The sequence below is a fragment of the Camelus ferus genome, chromosome 27 (genome assembly GCF_009834535.1).
Source record: "Camelus ferus isolate YT-003-E chromosome 27, BCGSAC_Cfer_1.0, whole genome shotgun sequence".
Taxonomy (NCBI): domain Eukaryota; kingdom Metazoa; phylum Chordata; class Mammalia; order Artiodactyla; family Camelidae; genus Camelus; species Camelus ferus.
This window is the reverse complement of record NC_045722.1, coordinates 12,356,697-12,376,110: the sequence shown is the minus strand read 5'-3', so window position 1 is coordinate 12,376,110 and position 19,414 is coordinate 12,356,697. Positions and strand designations below refer to the sequence as shown.

At 50.3% G+C, this 19,414-nt stretch overlaps 1 protein-coding gene and 1 pseudogene across 1 annotated transcript; both read right to left on the bottom strand.

Moving 5' to 3' along the window:
- Positions 1 to 7,208: 7,208 nt before the first annotated feature.
- On the bottom strand, positions 7,209 to 9,774 carry LOC102512816 (annotated as a pseudogene).
- Positions 9,775 to 17,738: 7,964 nt separating this feature from the next.
- On the bottom strand, positions 17,739 to 18,656 carry LOC102514035 (myeloid-associated differentiation marker). The gene is given in 1 exon segment (XM_006192010.2): positions 17,739 to 18,656. A coding segment is annotated over 1 exon segment (918 nt).
- Positions 18,657 to 19,414: the final 758 nt, after the last annotated feature.

Sequence of the window (19,414 nt, the reverse complement as noted above, 5' to 3'; positions counted from 1 at the left end):
CTCTGGAGTGACTCTCCTCCTCCTGCTCAGCCTCACTGCCATCTTTCTGTCTCCCCCTCCTCCTCTCCCATCGCCTGAGTGTTTCAGTCCTCAGGACGTGGGCCTAGCCCACATCTGCCAAGTGCCGGACCCTCTTCTCAGCACTGGGAATACATCAGTGAATAAAGGAGACGATACCTCTACTTGGTGGATCTGTATTCTGGCGCCAATCTTTGAAGCCTCATGTTTTACTTAAAAGTGGTGCAGAGTTTTGCATTCTACTTATAATAGGACCATATAATATACCTGTAACACATTGGGGCTTGTTTCAATCCAAAATTAATGGCTTCCGACGAAGGGGCTGGTGGCTGCCCTGCTCTGTGTGCTTGAAGATACAGAAAACCCTGCTTATGTGCCTATATTTGAGCCAGTTGTGGTTGCCACCAAGAGCAAAGCTTAAACTGAGTTTGTGGGCGGGGAGAAGAGACAGCTGGGGTGCACAAACCCTTGAGAGTGGAGCAGAGGGCGAGAGAGATGCTGGAAGAAACTGGGGTCCTGCTAGCCTCTGCAAGGGTCCAGTAACAGAATATTCTAGATGTCCCTCCTTTTCTCTGAAGCACCAGAAAGAACCACAGACTTTCTTTTAAGAGATATGCGCAAGAAGCGGTCCCAGAGTAGCAACAAGAGTGTTACTGGGGGGCAGTGGTCTGGGCCGATGGGCAGCTGGCGCCGGCTCAGCATGGACTTGGACCACTCTGGTCATCAGGTGGTTGAGGGAGGGTGTGCAGTTGGCAGAAGTGGGCAGCCCGGAACCCAAGGGGCAGGCCGGCTACAGCCGGGACAAAGGGAGTGACTTCACTTGGTAGGAGAACTAAGGAGGTGTCATTGGCCCTAAGGTTTGCCAGGGACAAGGCAGGGAGGGAAGGAGGCCCAGAGCAACCCATCCACCTTATGAGCAGCTGGTTGACCAGATAGGTTGGAAACTTTGTTGCCCAAGGAAGTTTGTAGTCCTTTGCAGGCAAACCACTGGAAGGGATCTATGGAAAACAGATGCTGGTTGGAGTCGGGGTAAGGGGATGGGCTTGAACTGAGCTTTGCCCTCCACCTCCACACTCCTGGTCAGAAGCAGACCCAGAAAAGACCACCTCGGGCAAACCCTGACCAGCCCAGCCTGGCACGGGAAGGGGCCTCAGATTACAGCTCACACGTGTTGTCAGCTAAGAAAGGTCCACGAGGACTGGGGCTGCAGCCAGGTTGCAGACACAGCGATGACAGGAGGTGACACACATAGGGCTCACTGCACGCCCGGCACTGCTCTAGACTCACTGGTCCCTCCCAGCAGCCTGGGGACTGCGTACTCACTGTCCCCGTGCTCACAGCACGGAGGGGTTAACTGGCCAACATCACACAGGGATTAAGTGCAGAGCTGGGATCTGAACCCAGGTACTTGGGTTCAGGATCTTTTTTTTCTTAGAAGAATTCATGTTGTGAGGAACATCAGAAATGGGGTCTCAGTAGGGCTGGAGGTGGGTCAATATCGCTTATTTATGCATTTCACATCCCCCCTTTAGAATAATTTTTTGGGGGGTGTTCAGGATCTTAAACTCTGCCTGGCATTGACTTTGTAACTTAGACCCAAGAAAGCTAGAGTAGCCAATATTTTTTTCAGGACCAACTGTCTGGCTAGGTGACTTATTACCTCTATTTCATTTCATCTTCAGGGATATTATTATTCTTATCCTCATTTTATAGATGATGAAACTGAGGTTCAGAGAGTACATTATGTCATTTGCTCAAGGTCACATAGTTACCCCTGGCAGAGCCTGGATTTGAGTACACATCTGTCTCCCTGAAAAGCTCAGCACAGAATATTATCTCAGTAAATGTTGAGCTCCTTCCCTCTTTTCTTGGGTCCAGGAGTCATCCCTGGACTCCTGTCTGTCCTGGTCTGACTGCAGTGCCCCACCCAGAGGTCCTGCACAGCGTCCCTTATCTGAGCCAAACCACTTCCCTTTGGCAAGCCAGCCAGAAAATGAAAGAGAGTGTGAAGACTTTAAGCAGGGCTGACTGGAGCCTCTCCACCCTCTTTTGACCCGCCCACCTTTGTAGACAGACCATCAGACAGGAGCAGACTCACAGACTAGAGCGCCATGGATTGGCTGCCAGCGGTGCCCCTCCCCACCAGGAAAGAGGGGCCCCTCTTCCCTCCCCTCAAAGGTGGAGTGAGGAAGGCCGGCTCTGTGATTTTTCCAAGATGCTGCTCCAAAGCCAGAGAATGGGACCATCTGTGCCCTGGGCTCTGTTCTGGACGCAGCTCAGGCCACAGTCTGGGGCGGCGTCACCTGCGGGGAGGAGGCCCTGGCTGGCCAGCTGATGAGGGACCTGCTGACCTCCCCGTAGAGACAGGGAGCCCAGGGCCAGCAGGGGAGCAAGGGAAGGGCTGAGGCTTGGGCCCTGGGGATCTTATCCATCAATTGTGTGTGCTAAAGGGCTGGGGGAGGCCCCGGCCACCCAGCAGGTGGGCTTGGGGGACACATCTCGCCCTCCCCAGACCCCTGGACCCAAGGCACCTCCCTTCCCTCTGACATGTAGACAGACATTTGCGGGCATCTCTCATCTCCTCCCCAGCCTGCCCATGTGGGCTGCAGGGAATGTGGAGATCAGCTAGGAAACTAACCCTTTCCCTGACCGTCTCCAATTAGTAATTTCTCAAACTTAAATTTTATTTTCTAAAAATGGTAATGTATTATCTGATTCAAAATCCAAATGCTCTAAAACACCTCATAGTGAGAAACCTCGCTTCCACCTGCGGCTGCATCCACTCTCCCCTCAGACCCCTCCCCCACCAGCACCAGGTCACTGCCCCGTTGCTCTCCCGGGAGTCCTTCCTGTGCTTCTTGATGCAAATCAAGCATCTACAGGTACATTTCTTTATTACATAAAAAATAGAATATTATACATCATTCTATACTTTACTGATTTTACTTAATATATCCTGGAGACATTTTCCTACCATTATTTTGAAAGCATCCTTTTTTCCAGCTGTACAGCATTCTCTCTTGTGACTGTACCATGTTTAATACCCAGCATCTGAAAGGTGAGCACGTGGGTTGTTTCCAATCTTTCCAATCTATTTTCACATGAGATTACAAGTGGGAGCTTGATCCACGCTGCTCTGGTAAGAGAAAGTGGTGGGTGAGGCCAATATCCTGCGTGCAATCCCCCCCACCTCACCGGAACCCTAGGGCTTCAGAGTCACAGCTCGAAAACTATGATTTTAACCCAATTATGCATGTTTTATACATGGGAAAATGAGGATTAAATCAGAGACAAGACTCATCCGTGGTCACGAGATATCCTGTGGCAGAACTGGAACTAGAAACCTGATCTCTTGGGCTCTGCTGGCCCGACTACTCATGTCTCATCTCTGGGGGACCCGACCAGGGCTGTGGGGCCACTTGACCTTAGTCAGGAGCAGATGTGACTGTGGACCCAGCTGAGGCTTGAGGCTTGAGGCTTGGGCCTCGGGGATCTTCTCCATCAACTGTGTGTGCTGAAGGGCTGGGGGAAGCCCTGGCCACCAGGTTCTGGACCTGGTTCTGCCTCTCTCTCACTCTGGGCTTCTGATTCCTCTTCCACTGCTTGGGATCAGCCCCTCTGTCCTGAAGAAAGGGCTCTGTGTTCACTAAAGGAAACGTGAGCTCCCCAAACAGAGCGAGAGCGTTCGGGCTGCTGAGCTGGAGTCTGAAGAGTTAGAAAGTCAAGGATGTGCAGGAACAGGGGGATCTGGGAGAGATCAGACTGTGGAGTCACTGGAAGAAACTTATGCTTTTGAAAAGGATCGCTGGAGAGTTGGATCACTGGTGAGTGACTGAGGAAACACATGTTATGAGAGAGAAACATGTTTACCGCCAAGCAAAAGTTGTGGGGAGGGAGGGCCTGTCTAATCAGGAAGGATGTAACCAATAAACAGGAGCCCAGCAGCCAAGAGGGAAACAAGCAGAGAGGGTGGACAGAGCACAGGGAGGCCGGCTTCCATCTCCACATCTGAGTCTCCAAGACTGATGCAGCCAGGGGCACCGGGAAGAGGGGGGGCTGGGAGGGGACCAGGGGTCAAGGGGATCCCCTTCCCCATCCTGCAGCTGAGGACCCTGACTCAACCAGCAGTGAGTGACCTCCTCGGGGTCACACGGCAGGTTTGTGGCAGAACTAGGGTGGACGGGGCATTAACCCCAGCCTGGGGGACGCTGCTGCCACACTTGTAACAGGCAGCTTGGGGCTGTGGAAAGATAGCCAGCCTGGGACCAGGAAACCTGGGTCCTATCTTTGGCTCAGCCACACACAGGGTGTCTCTGGACAAGTCCTGCCACCTCCCTGGGTCCAGCTGCACTTCCTCTATGACAAGAGGGCTCGACTTAGTAGAGGACCTTTACACTTTCTTTTGAGCTCCAAAGTGAGGGGACTGGAACTTGCCCCCAATTGTGACAAATGACCTTTAACCCCCACCAGACAGGAGGGATGGAGCTGCCGTCCTCATGAACCACAAGGGCTTGGACAGTGAGCAGTTCAGGTGAGCCCATTCCTTGGCAATTCTTTTACTAAACCACAGAGGATTTCCATCCTCCTTAGAAGTGAGGTCTCAAGTTTGGGTTCAATTTGATTCAGGAAAATATAACAGTATGAGAACTCCGTGCACTCAGACTTGTGGAGGTCAATGCATTCGTGATTTTGTAGATGAAAAGTTAATCAGTAGTCAATCTAAGAAAGAAACGGGAGATTTTATTCCAGGCAACCTGAGAATTATAACTGGAGAGACAGTCTTTCAGGAAGCTCTGAGAACTGTTCTGAAGAGGTAAGGGCGGGAGGCCAGGATGGATGTGACTTTGGTGAAGGGTTCATGCAATCCAGCACACAGCTTGGTAGACGATTACTCCTATTCGTGGGGAACAGGCATCTCAGTTAACAGTTTTCGTGCTTTTCTAAGAGTGGTAAGCTCCAAGAAGCTGGGTTCATAAAAATTTCTCCTGAAAGACTCTCACTGTTTGAGGGCCAGTTCTGCCAGTTTTCCCAAATGACAAAGAGCCTCATCCAGATCTTCGCCCTGAATTCCTTTCAGGGTGGACTGTAGGTTGACTGCAGTGGCAAATGACTTAATTCTTGCAGAATTGATGGGTGGTGGGCAGCATTCTTTATTTCACAATCCTCCCCCTTTTGGTCTTAATTTTGACCAAGGTTTGGGGGGCATTTTCCATCAATTTGTCCCAGGGAGCTAGGCATGCCCATTCCAGATCAGCCAAGGACTTCACCGACAGGCCACACATGGTATGGATACTCATCTAGCCCTGGTAACGGCAGCCTCTGCCCCACCTGTCTTACTAGTCTGTCACCTGCAGAAAATGGTACCCTCTTGTTGCTTCTTCCCATCTCTAGATCACACTGTTACAATCATTGATCTATACATCAGGTCAGTTGTTTTAAGGCACCTGGTCATCATTATTTTTATCAAAGTCTCAATCACACACCGGTAATGCAAGAAACAGTACAGCAATAAGTAAGTAACGCTATCTTCTAAGGAGTTACACGGATGCAGCCAGAAGAAGAAAAGTTGATCTTTCTAGCATAGCAGGAATTTCTGCCCTTGGAAAGGTCTAGTTAATGCATAGTACAGACGCTCTGTGCACACCAGAGGGGAGGGAGGAGGCCCAAGGGAGCGGAGAACAATTTCATGGTTAGAATTGTTTTGTCTTGCCTTAGAATATGAATTTTATTACATTACATTTTACGATTTTCTTGCCTTGGGGACCACCTCCTGGGAGCCCTCCCCCATCCACCCAGCCTGCCAGGTAAAGGACACGTGCTTCATCGCAGGACAGGAATAAACAGCAGCAGTGCGGGTCCTTCCCTGCCCCTCCCCCACAGCTCTGCTTGCCTGGCCGCCCTGGCCCTGGTGACACAGAGGTGCTGGGCTCTGAGGCTGTGTGGCTGACAGCAAGAGAGGAAGGAGGCTTGTGGCACCTTTACAGCCACCAGTTACTGTAAAGCGCTGCCGGTCCCGATGCGGGAGTGCACACGGACACATACACACACAGACACTGCGCAGGCACAAGGGCACACATCTTTAAAGAGAGGCCTCCAGGAGCTGGGAGGGCCCTTTTAAGATTTAGGGGACAGGATGTTGGGCACTGGGGCGGGGCCAACCTCTAGTTTCCCAAGGCTGGGCCACTGGGGTGGAGAGGCAGTGGGAAGGGCTTACAGAGAGGGTAGTTTGGTTCAGAAGAAAAGTCTAGTAGGCTGCTTCTGAGCTCTAGTCAAATTTGGGGCAATTAGGATCTGTGGATCTTTGGGGTGTTTTGCTTTTTTTCTTTAACTTTATACTGAGGTTAAAAATAAAGTACATTATGTATGTGAGAGAAGGTACAAGGCTTCTCTCTATGCCTGACAGCAGGGGCTAATGGGAACCATAAGCTCCTGGGAATAAATATATACGTTTATATTTCTACATTTATATAGATCATATCATTCATGAGTCCCAGAGAAGCAGGAAGCAGCAGCAGAAAGCAACTGACACGCAGAAGCACGCGTGTGCACGCATGCTCAAGCACGGCAATTCATTTCCCCATGGCAGAGGCAGTCCCCACCCTCCAAGCCCACCCCTCTGAAAAGCAAAAAAACGAGAAGAAACTTCTTCTTTAACAATAGGGTGACCCAGTAATTTTTTGCCCTCCTGACCAGAAAAAAAGAAAACAAAAACAAAAACCCAGGCTAACATCAGCTTTAAGGCTGACAGTTGCCATAGGCCTTGCCTTGCAAAGGCAGGACGTGCTATTTTGAACACTGAGGCAGGAGGGCCTCGTCACCCCCCCTCACAATTACTTCAGACAGTTGTCTTCAAGACTGTATGGCTCTTCACCAGCTCCTTTTTTGATTCTCCAAAGAGTAAATAATTGGGCTGGAAGGCATCCACCCCTTGCTTCCTCTAAGGTGGCCTCTAGGCAGTGGGCTTTAGTGAGCCTGCAAAACTTCTAGAGCCAATCTCAAGGTGGGAGCTGAGCACCAGGTGGGGCCTAGGGACCCAGGGCCTCTGCTTTCAGGCTCCTGCTGACGGGAAATTATTGACCTCCAGAGATTTTTTTAAACATAAATGGGAGGTACACTTTACACCCACCTCCACTGGGTAAAAGGGGTCTAGATATCCACCCCCATGCCCCAAAGCCACACACATACACCAACTAAGGCACAGCCGAGGGGACAGTCATGCTTCGGGAGCAAGGCAAAGAAACTTCTAGTGACAAGAGGGAATTGGGACCCCTGGGCAGAGCCTCAGAACCGGGTAAGAAAAAAATGCGGGCCAAGTTCACAAGGTCGACCACGTAAATCAGCAGGTTGACGGCTGTCAGGATGGCCACAGCAAGTCGTTGGTCCCAGATGCACACCACGCTGGGGAGTCTGTTGCTACAGCTCACATCGCTGGACCGCTGGGGCTGGCCGCCCAACTTCTCATTGAACTGGTAGAGCGATCAGAGGACCACAGTGCTGGTGTAGAGGAGGACGGAGAGCAGAGTCAGTCCCAACTGGAAAACGGAGAAGGGAATGGGCAGCCTGTTGTCACAGTCACACCAGTTTAGCAAGAGAGCTACGGCCCCCAGAAGGAAGCAGATGGCTGTACATGGCCACGCACCACACCAGGGCTGGCCGGTGCAGGTACTGGTAAGGGCTGCTGATGAAGGCGAAGATGACACAGGTCACGAAGATCTCCAGCCTCTTAAACAGGTCTGGCAAGGTGAACAAATAGCAAGGTAAGTCACCAGTCATGGCCCAGGTCCAGGCAACCTCAGTGGCATAAGCCATGGAAGCAATGCAGGAAAATGCAATGGTGGCGATGGCTTGGACCTGGGAAGCGCTACGCGGGAAGAGCTGGATGTAGGTGATGGCAAAGATGATGGAGGCTGAGAGGCAGAAGAGTGTGGCGTAGCAGGCGCAGGTGATGAGAAAGCTGTTCCAGGAGAGGTGGAGGCGGGACTGGAGCCCAAATAACTCGACTATGAGGATGATGAGGGTCATGAAGAAGCAGAAGCACCAGACGAACGTGGACCAGTTAACTGCGGCCCCCCTCCAAGTGCTCATGCTGGCCACCAGTGAGAAGGCCACACAGGTGGAGAAAAGCAGCAGCAGACGGAGGAAGTAGCCCATGATGGTCACAGAGCCCAGGCCTGAGGACGATCTCGTGGAGGCCCTACTGGTCATGCTGGTCACCGTCACCAATATTGCTGTGGTCTTCCCTGAGGGCCCATCACGGAAAGATGCGGGTCTGGAGGTGGATTAAGTCAGAAGCCTGGAATCATCTCAAGGGCCTGTGGCAGCTAAATTGTGGAGTTTGAAACAGACGCGGGTAACAGCACAGCCACTCCAGGATGACTCTCCCCACCTGTCACCCTTGGCCTTGTCAGGAGACTGGTCGTATCCCCAGCCTCACAGCTGGGTGTGGTCTGGCCTCAAAAACGTGACATTTTGGATCTCTCTGAGCTGTGTGCCATTATCTACAGAGACACAGGGTAGGATGGTCCTTATCTGCAATCCCAACCATTCAACACTCTGAAAATTATAACAGAATTAAAAGAAAATTCATCTGGTCACAAAATTTGGCTTGAGCAGACATGAGACAATTTATGGCCTTTATTTATTTCACTTAGTGTGAATGTTCAAAATTCAAAATGTTGCAGAAATAATATGTTTGATAGTAAGGTGCTTTCAGAGCCCTGTGGAGTGTTATGTCATGTAGAGTATATGCACCATGCTATGTGATTGCAGCTGAAAATTCTGAATTCTGGAGCGTATCTGATCCCAAGAGTTTCAGAAGAGGGATTGTGGATACTACTGCTAACCTCATTTTCCAGATGAGAAACTAAGGCTGTGGGAATTAAATACCTTCCCTAAGATCACAAGGCTAGAAAGTGGGAACCTCAGATAAAAATCCCAAAGCTGTGAGTGTGAATGCTTTGCTCTACAGCCCAGCATTTCAGCAGGGCCCGTGGGTGGGAGCCCAGGACCCAAGCTCAGGGATCTGGGAACCGAGGACATTCCTTCAGGGACATGGCCTCCTTCCACAGCCACCTGAAGAGACAGGCGTCTGTCCTGTCCTTCTTGCAGCCATCGCTAGAAGGAGCTGCCATCTGAGGTGACACAGCCCTGCCTGGTGGAGGGCAGCCTCAGACGTGAACAGGGACAAGCCATGGGGTAGAGCAAGGCAGTGGTGACGAGATGATACGTGAAGCAGGAACTGTTTGAATTCTCCCCCCAATTCTGCCTTAACATGTGACTGTTGCCCATTTGGGAGGAGACACCAACCCAGCATTACTCCGGGGTGAAGCGTCATGGAGGACACAGAATACAGGAATGCAATGTTTGGCTTTTAAGCTCCAAACCAGCAAACCTGGTGGGGAAAATCTAGGAGCAGTACTGGCTGAGCAAGGATTTTCTGGTGGGAAACTAGTCAGTAGATTCCAAGCTGGGCAGAGGATTGGAAATGAACAGGGATGTTGTGTCTGGGTGCTGATGTGGAGCCTTCAGGGCATCCCAGGGGAGGGGGTGGAGTATGGACGGTAATAGGCCCCCTTTTAAGGGCAGGAGCTGAGAGAGGTCTGTACCTGCAGGACCTCTGGGAGGTGCAGCCCTGAGGACGCACCTGGACTGGAGCCAGGGCGGGGGCGGCAGAGTGGAGATGGCTGGGGGGACTCCCACGGTCGAGTGGCCCTGAGGCAGCCAAGGAGGAGTCTGATCCAAAAGGAACACTGGCATGGAGCCACCTTCCCCATGTAGGAGGGGCCTGGGATGGAACTGAGAGGGAAGAACAGGGGCCTAAAGCGAATTCAGAGGTGACAGGGGACACGTGGCCAGAGTGGCAGGGACAATGGAGACCAAGGAATTGCCCAGGTCATCTGCCCAAGACAGTCCCTCCAGCTAGGGCTGCAGTCCCGCCTCACACAGGGGCCTCCTCCAAGGGGTCCCCACGTGTCAGGGGGAGAGCTCATCCCCAGCCTGCTCCCTCCTCAGGGACACTGCCCTGTTTCAAAGGCGCTATTGACTGAGAGGCACCCCCAGGGCTTCAGGGCCAGCACCCTGAGCCAGCAGCCAGCTTCCTGCCATGAGGGCCCTTGTCACCTTGGCTGACAGTCAACCCTGGGAACAGCTGTGGCTGGAAAGAGACACAGAGCAAACCCCAAGAATCTCCCTGAATTTACAGAGCTCCTTCAGCCCTGGTTGTCCAAGGAGCCCAGGAGCCTGCTGGCCTTCCAGTGGGCACTGCTGGGGGCGAGGTGGGGACACTGGTTGTGAGGGGGGCTAGGGGTGTCACACTGTCTGTCCCCCAGGTTGTTCCCACCAACCTCCCCAAACTCAGCCTGGGATTTCCACCTAAGGCCAAAAGACAACTCTGGATCCATTTGATGCCAGAGGGGGAGGGCCTGGGGACTCCAGCTGTGTGACCCTGGGTGAGGCATGTGCCCTCTCTGGGCCTCATTTCTCCCACCTGTAAAGCAAAACGTTTGCCTGAGTTTCCTCAACAGCCCCTCTTCCATCCTAATCTGTGAGCAGGGAAGTGTCAGAGCACTTCCTAGACTTGGCTGAGCCCTGCCTGCCCAGCAGCCGGGCACATTGGACTTGGAAGGTAGTGAGTCTGGAAGGTCATGCCTGGGGCAAAGCAAGGAAGGAGGAGGTGCAAGAAGGGCAGAGAAGGAGGAGCTGAGATGGACACTCAGAGATACAGGAGGCTGTGGGGCTTGGAGGAGACACTTCATAGCTGGATGATCCTGGTAAGTTACTCATCAGAGCCTCAGTCTCCCCATCTATGCAATGGGCTTCACACTTACTTTATGTCAGTTAAATGAATAAAAGCACATGAAGGTCTTATCAGAGGGCCTGGCACGTGGAACACACAGCAAATGCCAGCCACCTTCTCCCCTCTCTTCTCCTCAGAGTGGGCGCAGAGGCCCTGGCCCTGCTCTGCACAGAAGCACATGCAAGCTGGATTTGCTCCAGGTCAGGGGGTTGCAAACCAGTATTTACTGGAGGTGGCTCGCAGATGTGTTTGGTTTGCCTTCACAGTGTTTTCAGGGAGTGATGGTGTAGAATTGGTCCTATTTCTTCCTTAAGTGTTTCATAGCTGCAGTGTTTTAATTTCCGTGAAACTACAGATTTCCAGCTCTTTGTGAAGCATCAGGAGATCTGGTGTCACCTGGACTGCGTTCCCTTGCGGGGGCGGGGAGTGGGGGCCACGTCTGGAGCAGAGCAGCTGCAACACCCTTTACATTGTTTTCTATTCTTCATTTTTGTTTAGCTTTATTTATTTTTCTTATTCACATGTATAATTGACAGAAAGCAGGACTATGATCATATCACATGTGCCCGGTTCCCCTCTTCCACTTGGCCAGCCTTCCTGCCTGTTCATGGGAACGTGCACCCCTCTGTCCAGGGAGCATCTGTGCCATCAACGTAACATACAGCATTCAGCACATTTCTCATGCTCTGAAATCATATTTAGACATATGTGTGCATATACAAACATGTTTGTAGGTGGTAACTGTAGATTTTTTTTTCCCTTTTTATAAACATGAGACTATGTCATGCACACCGCATCTTGCTTTTCCACCGCCCCCTACTGATGCAGCTGGTCCTCTCCAGGGGGCTCAGTCCTCTCCGTCCGCTTTGCTTGTTCCCTTCCCTCCTGGCTCTTGTGGACACTGGACTGACCACCCTTCTCTAGATCAGTGGTTCTTTCCCTGTGAGTCTCAGACACTGGGGGCCACAGGATTGTGACAGGGGGCCCTTGGATCCATTGAGACCACTGTGCTCTACAACAGGAGGTCGGCAAGCTTTTCTGGAAACTTTAAAAAAATATGACACAAGATCTTGTATATATTTCCCTGTGCTATACAGTATAATCTTGTTTATCTATAAAAGAATGTGACAATGAATATATGTATATTTATGTATAACTGAATAATTATGCTCTATGCTGGAAATTGACTCAACATTGCAAAATGACTATAACTCGATAAAATAAAATTTAAAAAAATTTTTTAAAAATACAAAATATGACAAAGGTGCTATTTTTCATTTCTAGGAATTCATCTTGATGTCATAGGTTTACTGCAACAAATTATCACAAGTTTGGTGGCTAAAAACCACAGCAATTATTCCCTCACAGTCCTGGGGCCAGAGGTCTGCCGTCAAGTGTGGGCAGGGCCACGGCCTCTCTGATGCCCCAGAGTAGGGCCCTTCTCTGCCTCCTTTAGCTTCTGGAGGCCCCGTAGCTTAACCCCATCTCTGCCTCCACCTTCAGGAGGTCATCTTCTCTCACCTTTGTGTGTGCAAATCTCCCTCTCCTTTCTCTCATAGAGAGACCAGTCATTGGATGCAGGCCCACCCTCCATCCAGGATGATTTCCCCTCAAAATTCTTAACTAAGTATGTCTGCAAAGACCCTATTTCTAAACGAGACCACATCGTGGGGTTCTGAGTACACATGAGTTGTGGGGGACACTCTGCCATCCATTGCGGTTCTCTCTCTAATGTTCCTGTCCTTTTTTCATGATAACTTTTCCCAATGTGTTTATCGTATTAAGTGTATTTCTTTGCTGTCTCTTTCAGATTAGTGCTATTTTGTTGGAGCTCTTGTGACTCACAGTGGTTGTTTCCTCGTGCACTTTGTCATTTAAACTCTGAGCCCAGATTGAGCAGGACCCTTTTGTCCCGTGAGGAGCCTCATTGCCTGGATTGGGGGCCGTAACCCAGGACAGCTGCACCTCTCCCTGCTCAGGACACTCAAGGCCAGTTGCCTGTTGGGCACCAATTGTGTTCATTTCCCAGGTTGGAGTTGTTGGACCTCAGAGATCATGTGCATTTGGGCCCAAAGCCACAAGAAGAGAAAACCTGAGATTTTGATTTCTCCTGTGGAGACTTAAAAATACAATCCAAAACTCCTACAGAGGGAGGTATCACATTGTCCTTCCCTCTTGCTGAAGAGCATGGTTTTTTTCTTGTCTACCTTTGCTCAGAGGCTGCAGGCCATGTGGTGCTGGAAGTGTCTCAGCTCCAATCCCTTACCTTGTGCCATCCCAAAGCCTTATTCCTCACCCAAGTGGGCATAAAGATCAGTCTCCAGTTGGCCATGCTCAATTCTCCCTTCTCCCTCCCCCTTCCCATAACCCTGCCACTGAAGATTCATGAGATCCTTGAGGAAATCACTTAATCCTAAAACGTCATCTTTTCTTCTTTGCCTTTTTAACCCTATCTTGTCCTTGACCTTCAAATCACCTCCTCAAGGAAGCCTTCCTGGATCCCACTAGCTCCGTATCCCATTGCTCTGATTGACACATCCCAGTCTTTGCCCTTCTGTCCAGCAGAATGTTGTGGCAGGACAGCACAAGCTGCTGGGTCTTACCTGAGTGGAACAATTGAGGTGGGGAGGAAGGGAGATGTTGCAGGAGCAAAAGATAGGGCACAACTTTGATGGGCCTGAATGCCAGGAAAAGAAGTTTGATTCTGGCTGTAAGTGATGATGCCTCACTTACATTCTCTAAGGATGAGTCCGTCAGTCACGTGCCCACTGGGAACTGTCACTCCGGCTGTTAGGAGGAAAATGGAATGGAGGCTGGCCAAGAAGCTGAGTGGCGAGTTTGGAGGCTAAATCCACAGTCCGATTGTATGATGATGGGTCTTGAGCAAAGACACTTCAGGAGTGGAGGGTGGGGTAAATTTATGAAATACATAGGAAGCAAACATTCAACAAGAATGATGATGCCGAGGGCCCATGAGTGTTAGAGAGTTGATACCCCAGGGGCAGCTGGAACCCCACCTCTCCCTCCGGTTCCCTTAACCATCTCAGACCCTGTCCCAGGTGCTCCCAGCGCCCCACTCCCACCCTTTGAGGGGGTCCAAGAAAGGGGTGCACCAGCCAGAGCGTCAGGGAGGCAGACTGGGCTCCTGCCTCTGTCGTCTCCTTGAAGAGCCTCCGGAATATGTGTGTTCATCCTTCTACCTGCACTCGGATGCTTGGCTTGTGTGTTTCAAGATGGCTTGAAGTTTTCCAAGATGGCTTGAAGTTTTTCAAGATGGTTTGAAGTTTTTCAAGAAATGAGAATTCTCTGCCAGGCAAGCCCATCCCGGTGAAGGAGCACACCATGAACGTGACACGGGTCTGTCACAGGCCCAACTGCACGGAGCTAGCCAGGCAGCTGGAGGCGGTTCTTGGTAAATCAGCCTCTGTTAGTGACTCAAAGCCTGGCTCTGCCCCAGGAGTCTGACTGAGGAGTGCCAGGAGCACTTTACAATGAGATGTGGAAGGAGGATCTGTATTGTCTTGTATGACAAGACCCCATGATTGATTTTTTTACATATGTGTTTCTTTGTAATTTATGGACACAAAAACATTTTTACATGATTATAATTGTAATATCTTGTAAGATCTTGTCTTTTTAAACATTATATTCACTTTTCCATGTTACCTTGTGGGCTTCTTAACTACCTTTTTATTTTATTAAAAAAACATTTTATTAAGGTATAATTGATAATATATTTATGGTTTACAACAGGATGAGTTTGAGGATAAATACGCACCCACAAAGCCATCACCACTATCCAGGCCATAAACATATTCATCACCTCCAAAGTGTGCTTCCACCCCCTTTATTATAATTAATATTTTGTGTCTATGTGATAAGAACTTACCCTCCCGCCAGTAGTTACTGATTTTAGGTCTTCATTTGTCCAAAACATGCTGTGTTCATGTCCTGCCAGGGACTGACTTGGCCCAGAGACCCAGTGCTGACAGCAGAGACTAGACACCTGTCCCCGTGGGGCTAAGCTCCAGCAGGGGCATCAGATAATAAAGCCATAAACTTGTCAAATACTTTAACAAGGTAACTTCAAGTAGTGACAGACACAGTGAAAAAAACACAACATGGTCCTGGAAGGAACATGATGGGCAGATGTTCTTTTGGAAGATCTTTCCACGCAGGTGAATTTAAGTTGAGAACTGAAGGACGAGAAGAAGTGGCCACGTCCCAGGCAGAGGAAACAGCTCGTGCAAAGGCCTTGAGTTGGGAACAAGTTGGCTGTCATGAGGTGATGTATAAGAGGGTTTTAGGATTTGGAGAGTTACGTGTCCAAGGAACAAGGAGCACTGGAGACTGACTGTCACAGAAGATGTGGGCGCCAGCATGGGTGGTCCACAGCTCATCAGCGCAGGCAGCCAGGATGGTGGAAGTTCTGGAGATTGGGGAAAAGTCAAGGTGCACATGAGAGAGCTGGGGGAGGCACTATTCTTTTCTGTTCTGCTCAAATACTACCACGTGTTTACTGTGTGCTGGGCGCTGCAGGTCCCACAGCAAAGCCCAGTTACTGCCCCGAGAGAGCACCAGGCTTGATGCAGAGACGTTCAGTCTGAGGGATGTGAGGAGAGGCGACCAAGGACACCTGAGAACTTTTCAGAGCTCCTCCAGGCGAGTAGGGGTTGGGACTCTCTGTGCAACGGCAGAGAGTAGGGCAGGCGTGCTTTGCTTCACCTAAGGAAGTACAGCTGCCCTCAGAGGAGATGGATCATCATGAGAAGTGATTTTGTTAGAGTTTCAAGTCAATGCTTTTGAACCACTCTAGGGGAGAACAAAGTGACTGGTGGTTCCCAAAGGGTATTCCATGGAACACTAGTCTATGATGCGTCATGAAAAAAAAAATGTTCCCTGATCATATAAGTTTGGGAAACACTTCCTGCTACCTCTTTTGGTAATTTTATAGTGTCTACTACACTATTCAAGGCCCTAGGAAGTCCTGCCTTAAGGAAATCTGTTTAACTTTTTACCCAGTGTTAGAATGTATTTGGTCAAATAAATTTGTCTTGTTTTGCCTAAGAATATGAATTTTATTACATTACTCCTTAGTATTTTCTTGCCATGGGGATCAACTCCTGGGAGCCCTCTACGTCCACTCAACCAGCCACTGGGTGAAGAACACGTGCTTCATCCCAGGACAGGAATGAGTGGCAGCAGTGTGTGTCCTTCCCTGCCCCTCCCCCACAGCTCTGCTTGCCTGGCCCCTCTGGCCCTGGTGACACAGAGGATGCCAGGCTCTGAGGCTGTGTGGCTGAGAGCAGGCGAGTAAGAAAGCTTGTGGTACTTTCCTGACCAATGGTTATATAAAGGGCTCCTGATCTTAAGGCATGCCTGCCCATGGGCACACAACACACACATACACATACAAACACACACACTCAGTATGCACACAGCACACACCTTCAAAGAGAAGCATCCAGATGCTAGCAATGATCCTTTAAGAATAGCCTGCTTCTGAGCTCTGGTCAAATTTGGGACAATTAGGATCCATGGATTTTGTTGGCTTCATTTCTATTTTGTTTTCTTTTTCTTTTATCTTTATATTGAAGTTTTAAAAAAGAACATTATGGATGTGGAGGAAAGGACAATAATTCTCTGTATGACTGACAGCAGGAGCTGACAGGAATCAGAAGCTTCAGGGAATTAAAAACAAATACATACACACATATGTGTACATTTAAATAGATCGTGTTCTGCGTGAGTCTCAGAGAAGCAGGAAGCAGCAGCAGAAAGCAACTGACATACAGAAACACACGTGTGTGCAGCACGCACTCAAGCACCGCAGTTCCTTTGGCTGTGGCAGCAGAAATACCCACCTACTCAACCCACCTTCCCCACAAAAAAGTGAAAAGAAACTTCCCCTTTAAGAAGAAGGCCATCCAGTAATTTTTACCCTGCTGACCAGAAAAAAAAAGAAGAAAAGAAAAAAACAGGGTAATATTACCTTTAAGGCTGGCTGTGGCCATGTTCTTGTCCCTGCAAAGGCAGGACATGTTATTTTGGACACTGAGGCAGGAGGGCCACATCACCGCCCCCACAAACACTTCAGACAGTTGTCCTCAAGAATATGCTGTTCTTCACCAGCTCCATTTTTTGATTCCCCAGAGAGTAGTTGGGCTGGAAGGCATCCACCCCTTGCTTCCTCTAAGGTAGTGTCTAGGCAGTGGGCTTTAGTGAGGCTGCAAAATTTCTGGAGCCAATGTCAGTGGGGCTGAGCACCAGGTGGGGCCTCAGGATCCAGGGTCTCTGCTTTCAGCCTCCCGCCCACTGGAAATTATTGACCTCCAGAGATTTTTTTCCCCTTAAATAGGAGGTGCACTGTACACCCCCCTTTACTGGGAGAAAGGGGTCCCAAACCCTAGCTACTTCCCACCCCCTAAACCCACACACATACACCAACTAAGGCACAGCCTGGGGGACAAGCATGCTTTGGCAGTGAGGCCCCTCTGGAGGTCCAAGATATGAACAGCTGCTAAAGGACTGTGTGATATGGAGCTCAGCACCCTAGGAGGGGGGACGGGGTGGTGGGGCAGAGAATGAAGAAGTCTCAGGGCTTTAAGCGATCATAAGAAGGAAAATGGGAAAAGGTGGTCAGGATACAGGAGATGAGAAAACAAAGGATGACCATAAAAGGGCCAAAAAGCAGAAAATGCAGGACAGAAGAGAACAGAAAGAGAAAGAGTCAAAAAAGATGTGGGCAACCAAAGAAAACAGGAAAGGAGACAGAGCAGAAGGAGAGAAGGAAACAGAAGAGCGAGATGAATGGGGAGGAAGTGAGAAGGGAGAGAGGGGAGCCAGGAAGGGGGCACTGGGGACATCAGAACTCGGTAAAGAAACCGCCAGTGAGAATAGGAACCGGGAGCCCCTAGGCAGAGCCTCAGACCCTGACAAAATCCAAGCGAGCAGAGATCACCAGGTCAGTCACGTAAATCAGCAGGTTGATGGCTGTCAAGATGGTCACAGCCAGTCGTTGGTCCCAGATGCACACCAAGTAGGTGAGTCTATCGCTGCAGCTCACATTTCTGGGCCGCTGGGGCTGGCCGCCCAACTTCTCGTGGAACTGATAGAGAGGCCAGAGGACCACAGCGCTGGTGTAGAGGAGGACGGAGAGCAGAGTCTGCCCCACCAGGAAACGGGGGAAGGGGATGGGCAGCCTGTTGTCGCATTTACCCAGGTTTAGCAAGATGACCACGGAGGACAGGAGGAAGCAGACAGAGTACACGGCCACGCACCACACCAGGGCCGGCTGCTGCTGATAGACATAGGGGCTGCTGATGAAGAGGAAGATGACACAGGCCACAACAGTCTGCAGTGCCTTGAGCAGGCCTGGTACGGTGGCCATGTGGCCTGTGGTCCTGCCGGCCTGGGTCCTCGTCCCAGCCACCTCCATGGCATAAGCCACAGAAGCAATACAGGAGAATGCAGTGGCAGCGATGGCGTGGCCCCGGTAGCTGCTGTCTGGCAAGAACTGGAGGTAGGAGGTGGGGTAGACAATGGAGGCTGAAAAGCAGAGGAGGGCGGAGTAGCAGTTGTAGGTGATGAGAAAGTTGTCCCAGAAAGGGAAGTGGTCCTGCAACTCACATAACTCGACCACGAGGATGACGAGTGTCACAGCAAAGCAGAAGCACCAGATGAACATGGACCAGTTACCTATGGCCCCCCTCCAAGTGCCCACGCTGGCCCCCAGTGAGAAGGCCATGCAGGTGGAGAGCAGCTGCAGCCGTCGGAGGAAGCAGCCCATGATGGATGGGGAGCCCCGGCCTGACGACGATCATGTGGAGGTCCTGCTGGTCATGTTGGTCACTGCCACCAGCTTGTTATGGTCTTCACTGAGGACCCATCAGAGAAAGATCCAAATCTGGCGGTAGATGAAGTCAGGCACCTGGAATCAGCTCAAGGGCCAGGGGTGGCTGAGGCTCAGGATGTGGAGTTTGAACCAATGGCCCAGACACTTGGGTAGCAGCGCAGCCTCTCAAGATGACTCTCCCCACCCGTCACCCTTGGCCTTGTCAGGAGACTGGTCTTATCCCCAACCTCACAGCTGGGTTTAGTCTGGCCTCGAAAACATGACTTTTTAAAATCTATTCGAGCTGTGTGCTATTATCTATGGAGGCACAGGGTGGCATGGTCATTATCTGAAATCCCAAACATTCAAGACTCTGAACACTGAACAGGAATTAAAAAAGAATTTTTTTGCAACAAAATTTGACCTGAAGGGACATGAAACAATTTATGGTCTTTATTTCATTGAGTGTGAATGTTCAAAAGTGCAGTTGCCGAGATAATAATACGTTTGATAGTAAGGTGCTTTCAGAGCCCTGTGGAGTGTTATGTCACGTAGAGTATATGCACCATGCTATGTGATTGCAGCTGAAAATTCTGAATTCTGGAGCATATCTGATCCAAGTACTGTAAATTCCATTTTACAGATGACAAAACTAAGGCTTACAGAATCAAGTGTCTTCCCTAAGGTTGCATGGATATAAGTGGGAACCCCGGAGAAAAAATCCCAAAGCTGTGGGTGTGAACCTTTTGCTCTACAGCCCAGCATTT